General features: G+C 50.1%; 1 protein-coding gene across 1 annotated transcript; it reads right to left on the minus strand.

The window, feature by feature from the left end:
* Window positions 1-451: 451 nt before the first annotated feature.
* Window positions 452-1,028, minus strand: Tsp_09138 (KRR1 small subunit processome component-like protein; the record flags this gene model as incomplete). The annotated part of the gene is made up of 2 exons (XM_003382251.1): window positions 452-607; window positions 637-1,028. Coding segments are annotated over 2 exons (548 nt in total), but the record flags the coding sequence as incomplete, so codon positions are not given.
* Between the last annotated feature and the right edge of the window lie 56 nt (window positions 1,029-1,084).

Genomic DNA, 1,084 nt, shown 5'->3' on the forward strand with positions numbered 1-1,084 from the left:
TGAATCGTTTTCTGTACTGTTCTGTTCCTTGCTATGGCTGATGTCCCTGAGCTACGTCTTGTGCAAAATCGTTGCGGTGGTATGTCCCTTGTTCATGAAGGCAGGGCATACAAAGTAAAACGTGCCGGCAGAAAGAAATATTGGAGGTGCTCTAAAGTATGTGCTAAATGTACAGTGTGTTTCCTTAGTTATTAAGGGTTAGTTTATTTTGGTATAGGACAAAAAAGGCTGCGGTGGTGCCATATGGACAAATCTTGATGTAACATCGGTGATCAAGCAGAATGATCACATGGAAAGCTGCCCGGTGGATGAGCACTTGGCCTACAAAATGGAAAAAAGGCAGTTTTGAAAAAGCGGAGCGCGGAAGAAACGAAACCCATTCCAGCTATTTATGATGAAGAAGCTTCCGCCGTGTCCGCCGAGCCATGTACATCTGGCCATTTCCCGGTTTTTAAGCAGGTAAAGTCCACGATGTACAGCCACCGGGCAAAGCGGGTCGGTCGCCATCCAATCTAAGTTGGGCTGGATTCTGTGTGAACAGAGCAGCACGAGGCCAACCACTGCCATGATCACCTTCCTGACGGCGTGGAAGAACCGACAGACAAATCTTGCAGTGATTATAGGAATTAAAGGCACCTGGAATCGCTCCCGACGACTTAACCGCCCCATCGGATGTCGAGGCACTGGCAAGGTTCGAGCAAGGGCTATAGTTCGACGGCGAACGATATCAGCTGCAACTCCCGTGGCTTCCAGGTCTGCCCTTGCTACCGAACAATTTCCCGCAGACAAGACGCTGCTTGCTTGCTGTAGAACAGAGGCTGACGCGATGCGAAAATGATGAGCGGTAGTACGCATCGACGATGCCTCAATATGTGGAAATGGCTGGGCGTTAAGGACTCTGGAAACGGGTCCGGAAGGTCGCACCCTGGTACTTGCCTTACCTCGCCGTTTACCCAAGGTGAGGGCACAGAGAAAAGGTGCCGAGTCGTATTCGATGGATTGGCTCGATACGGTCAAGCTCTCTAAGCCTGCAGATAGATCTGCTCAAAGTCTTTCCTTTCAGTTCAGAGTTTCCCATGGTGGG

The sequence above is a fragment of the Trichinella spiralis genome, assembly GCF_000181795.1.
Source record: "Trichinella spiralis strain ISS 195 chromosome Unknown Scfld1, whole genome shotgun sequence".
Classification (NCBI taxonomy): Eukaryota; Metazoa; Nematoda; class Enoplea; order Trichinellida; family Trichinellidae; genus Trichinella; species Trichinella spiralis.